Source organism: Populus euphratica, unplaced genomic scaffold, assembly GCF_000495115.2.
Source record: "Populus euphratica unplaced genomic scaffold, PopEup_1.0 scaffold226.1, whole genome shotgun sequence".
Classification (NCBI taxonomy): domain Eukaryota; kingdom Viridiplantae; phylum Streptophyta; class Magnoliopsida; order Malpighiales; family Salicaceae; genus Populus; species Populus euphratica.
The window spans coordinates 660,612-665,996 of record NW_011499967.1 but is presented as its reverse complement, the minus strand read 5'-3'; the positions used below and the strand labels follow the sequence as shown (position 1 = coordinate 665,996).

At 29.1% G+C, this 5,385-nt stretch overlaps 1 protein-coding gene across 1 annotated transcript; it reads left to right on the top strand.

The window, feature by feature from the left end:
• Positions 1-3,565: 3,565 nt before the first annotated feature.
• Positions 3,566-4,745, top strand: LOC105139045 (secoisolariciresinol dehydrogenase-like). The gene is made up of 2 exons (XM_011045346.1): positions 3,566-3,736; positions 3,837-4,745. Exons 1-2 carry the CDS (start codon positions 3,699-3,701, stop codon positions 4,636-4,638), a joined length of 840 nt encoding a protein of 279 aa, XP_011043648.1. The 5' UTR covers positions 3,566-3,698; the 3' UTR covers positions 4,639-4,745.
• The last annotated feature ends 640 nt before the right edge of the window (positions 4,746-5,385 follow it).

Sequence of the window (5,385 nt, the reverse complement as noted above, 5' to 3'; positions counted from 1 at the left end):
TAATTGACAAATATCACAAAGAAAAACAAAGAATCATATAATCACAACAATATAACATAAATACTGCATTAATAATCAATGAACACATACAAGAAAATTAATAACATATTACAAATTCAAAATAAATAAATATTCTATCAATATTTTTTCAGGAAACTTATCATATAGCTGATAAAAATACTAATTTTGTTGATGATTTAAAAATATAATTTAAAAAAACTAAAAAATAATTAAAATAATATAAATTAATATTCCATAATACTCAGAATTGAGTTGCTCGGAAAAAAAAAAGATGAAGAAAATCAACTCAAATAAATTTATAAAAAATAATTAATACAAAAAAAATCAACTAAAAATAATTTCATATGAAAAAAATGAAGTTTGCAACTACTAAAAAATTAAAAATCCTATAAATAAATCAACTTTATCTCCTATGAAAAAAAATCCCATAACAACATTCACACAATTATTAAGAACAGAAAAAATTAAAATAACAAATATAATACAAAAAAAACAAAAGCATGAAAAAAGAATAAAAATAAAACTCTTACTTTAATGTAGTTGCAAGTGAAGTTGAGAAGAGAAAAAAAATTCATAAAGTTTGTTAATTAAAAAATATAAAAAGAAAAGAAAAGAAAAGAGAAAGCATGAGTTGAGGAGAGAAAAGAAAAGAAAGAAAGAAAAGGATGTTGATATTTTTTAGAACATTAATTAATATCACTAATGATTTTTCAATACATGGATGATTCTATCTGTAATATTTAATTTAACTTTTTAATTTAATTAAAAGTTTTTAAAAATCAGCCAAATAACACTAACAAATTTTCAATCTATTGATGATTTTACATGTAAAGAACATTAATTAACATTGCAATTGAGAAGTAAATAATTTTAGAGATCTCTAGAAATACCGATAAAAATTTTCATCGATGATTTCATTTGTAATTTACATGATGAACAGTGTTAGGGAGAAGCGAACAACTTATCAACGAGTTTATGAACTGATTATGAAAAATATTAATACCATTTACATGATGAACAGTGTTAGGGAGAAGTGAACAACTTATCAACGAGTTTATGAACTAATTATGAAAAATATTAATACCATTAGTATAAATGACACGTCATTATATTTTTGGGTTTTGTTTTAATTTCTTCTTTTTCCATTATAATTCCATCGATATATACCAAAAAAATATTTTTTAGTAAAATTCACTACAATTTACTAATAGAAATATTCCGTCAATATTTCTGTTTGTATTTGTGAATTTTTTGGTAGTGATTTTTGAGTTTGAAGATTTATTTGCTCTAGAGATTGCCCCTATGTACAACATGAGACAAATTATTCATCTTTTTAATATTTTTTTATCAATATCATGAAGAAGTTATTTTTTCAACCATTTAGAACTTATGATGAAGTTCTTCAAATCATCATTTAGCTATTGTAATTTTCATAGATTGAAACAAATAAAATTGTTCCATTACATTAATTTTTTTCTAGTGGACATCACAAGACACATGCACACTTGAATCAACATTATCATTTTTATCAAGAACTTTGCAAACTCGTCAAATGAGAAAATTTTATTGTAAGACATTTTATTTCATGAAAGTTAAAAATTTTAATGATTGTGTTCAAAATGAAGTTATTGAGATGTGAATCTTAAAGTACTTTTATTAAATGAAAATTTTGATTTTTTGGTCAAAAACTAAAAAAGTCATTCAAGTACTAAGATATAATCTTATATGTTTGTTGGAATATAACAAAATAGGTTAGTTATGATTGTGAAAACGATGGTTATCTTACAAATTTATTTGTTTTTGAAAAATAGCTCAGATATATTTCAAGTTTTAGCATAAAAAAATAAAGACATCTTGTTTTATATTATGTTGATTTTGTCTATTCATCAGTGAGAATCCATGATTTAACATCTTAAATAATGATATCCAATATGCAAACATGTCATGATTTCACTTGAAAATTATTCTCTTCTCCTCTTAGAGCCTAACATTTATTAATATAAATTAATTATCTTTAATTAAAAAGGGCTTACAAAAACATATGATGTTGCATAAGGTATGTGATTAGGAATATATATATTAAAAATTGAAAAAGTGTTTAAGAGCTTAAAAATTTAAGATCAATTATTCATGTATAGAGAACCTATAAATTTGATTGTTTTTGAAAAATGATTTAGATAGATGTCAAGTTTGAGCATGAAAAATAAATATATTTTATTTTATATTATATTAATCTTGCTTATTCATCGATGAGAATCTATGATTTAATATCCTAAGAAATAATATCCAATATACAAACATGTCATGATTTCACTTGAAAATGTTTTTCTTCTTCTTTTAAAGCCTAATATTTATCAATATAAAAAAATTATCTTTGATAAAAAAGGACTTATTAAATCACATAATATAATCTAAGGTTTGTGCATATGAAAGAACATATATAAAGCTTAAAGATTGTTTATTAAGAGCTTAAAAATATAAGATCAATTATTCAAATATAAAGAACTTTTAGGCTTGTTATCTTGATTTTTTCATTGATCTCACCACAATCTCAATTCTCCAAGTTTTATATCATGCATTGCCATCAAAATTGTCTCTGATTTTAGATTCATACCATCATATGGAATATTTTTAAAATTTTTATTTTTGTCTTTTTTTTTTCATTCTCACTTTTATCCCATTCACTTTATTTTTCTTTTTTTTTTCATTGGAAGAATTTCATGGATTATCTAAAAACTTCTAAAATTTTCCCCAAATGTGAGAGGTAATCCTAGTTTGAATTATTATTCAATAAAGATTTTTAATGCTCAAAATAGGGAGAACAATGGATATATTTCATCTATAAAGGATATGTCAGAGATGATTTTTTATTTTATTTTAAATCCAAATCTTTTTACGTTGACAAATCTTTTCATGACTAAGGACATCATCATTAACCGAGAAAAACATAAGACTAACCTTGAAAAAGAAGTGAAGAAATAGCAGCAGGATCATGACCCGGATGTGCGTATGTATATATATATATATATACTATTTATTAATTTAGGCATTATGTGAGGCAAGATTTCCTTTTTTAGATTTGTTGGGAGTAAAAGTGTAATTTTATGGTTTTAAAAGAGAGATCATCAAGATTTTACTCTTTTGAGGTTTATTGGGGGTGTAAAATGAGATTTTAAATTGTTTTACAGAAAGAAGTGATTTTTGCATATCAGTTACTTGAAAAATGGGTGGCATTGTTAATGTGCGTGAGGGAGTGCAAGAGACAAATTTCTTCAATCTTCCAATGTCCACGTGTTGAATATGAGAGGCCTCAGCATTATATAGCATGCAGCGGCAATGCATGTCACCGAATTATAAGAGGCACTTCTTTATTTTATTTTTCTGAAAAAAACGAAATGATGTTGATCCATGAAGTTGATCAAATACAATGAACCGTCAGAGTTAAATATATAATCGTCACGTTTGACCATGAGCTGCCAAAGGAGAATCTGTGCTAGCTTGGAAGGCCTGGAAACAGAGTTCCCTATAAATAAATAATTTACATCTCTCTTCTCTCTTTAAGCTGTCAGATTAATTAAATAGTTTATTTTCTTTTCCTTTCTGTATCAAGTCTGCTCCAACAAGAGCAATACATCTCTACGTTTTAATCCTTTGTTTCTCACTAATTTTGCTGAAAGATGAGTTCCAATCCTTCAGCATCTCCCATCAGCAAAAGGTAAAATGAGTCGTAAGCTCAACATTCAACATTCAGTTCATTATATTAATTCATTCTGTCTTCATTTTTTCTAATCGTTAGTTTTACCTGTAAATTTCAGGCTAGAAGGCAAGGTGGCATTGATAACCGGTGGAGCTAGTGGCATAGGTGAGTGCACAGCAAGGCTATTTGTTCAGCACGGTTCCAAGGTCCTTATTGCGGATGTTCAAGACGATCTCGGCCTTGCTCTCTGCCAAGAATACGGCTCTGAGGAAATCATCTCTTATGTCCACTGCAATGTAACAGTCGATTCTGATGTCCAAAATGCGGTTGATACAGCTGTTTCCAGGTACGGTAAGCTAGACATCATGTTCAACAATGCTGGAATTTCAGGCAACTCCAAATCATCTATCTTGAATTCTGATAATGAAGACTTTATGAGAGTCCTTAATATCAATGTCTACGGCGGATTCCTGGGTGCCAAACATGCTGCGAGGGTGATGATTCCAGCTAAGAAAGGGTGCATCCTCTTCACTGCAAGTGTGGCATCAGTTCTATACGGTGAATTGGCACACGCATATACAGCATCGAAGAATGCTATTGTAGGGTTGGCGAAGAACTTGAGCGTGGACTTAGGCCAACATGGGATAAGAGTTAATAGTATTTCACCCACTGCTGTTGCTACCCCAATGCTTACAGATGGTTTGAGAATGACAAAGGAGGCTGTAGAGAAATTTGTTGCATCAGCAGCCAACTTAAAAGAAGCGGTACTGGAACCAGAAGATGTTGCACAAGCAGCCTTATATCTAGCCAGTGATGACTCCAAGTACGTGAGTGGGGTCAACTTGGTGATCGATGGAGGCTATAACCTTACCAATCCCTCACTTGCCATGGCAGTGAAAAGCTTGTTTTCTAAAGTTTAAATGGAAAACATTGCTTGCTATTTTGACATTCAAATTGATTGCGTGTTTCGATTTTTCTATGAGATGTTGCAATTTACAGGAGTTGGGCTTAATCTTGTATTTCAATGCAACTGTATTTGGTCTCGGAACAGCTAAGGAACTGGCTTGTCCTTTGTGACTTTTTTTTTCTTTCTTTATTGTATCATCCTCCTCTGCGTTGCTGTACTCCTCGGACTCAGTCCCTTTATCAATTAAATACATTTCGGGAAAATAAATAAATAAAAAAGGCACAAAGATAACAATAACGGTGATGCAAGTGGTGAGAGCAGATTATTTCTAATAACGAAAACGAAGATATCGATTGAAGTTTCAATGAATACAAATGTTTTATATACTTTTCATGAAGAAGCTGTCGATGGACGCCGCCTCTTCTTTCTTTCCCCACGGGTCCCTTCTTCCGTATAAAGTCCTACCGACAATGTAGCAATGAGACATAGCTCAATAGCATAAGAATCTCGACGGTTTTTTATTTTTTTAACCTCGGAGAACTATTATGGTTTCAATTTTATGATAAACTCATTAAAAATCTTAGATTCCTTATAGAAAATAGTTTATTAATTTAATTAAGGATGCTTTCTTTTATCATCACATGCCTATGACCATTAATTTTATGGTGTTAATTTCGTCAATTGTCAATTAAACATACATTTCTTAATATGTTCTTTTAGATTAGAAGGCGGTGAAGTTGTGAAAACTTCATATTTTAAT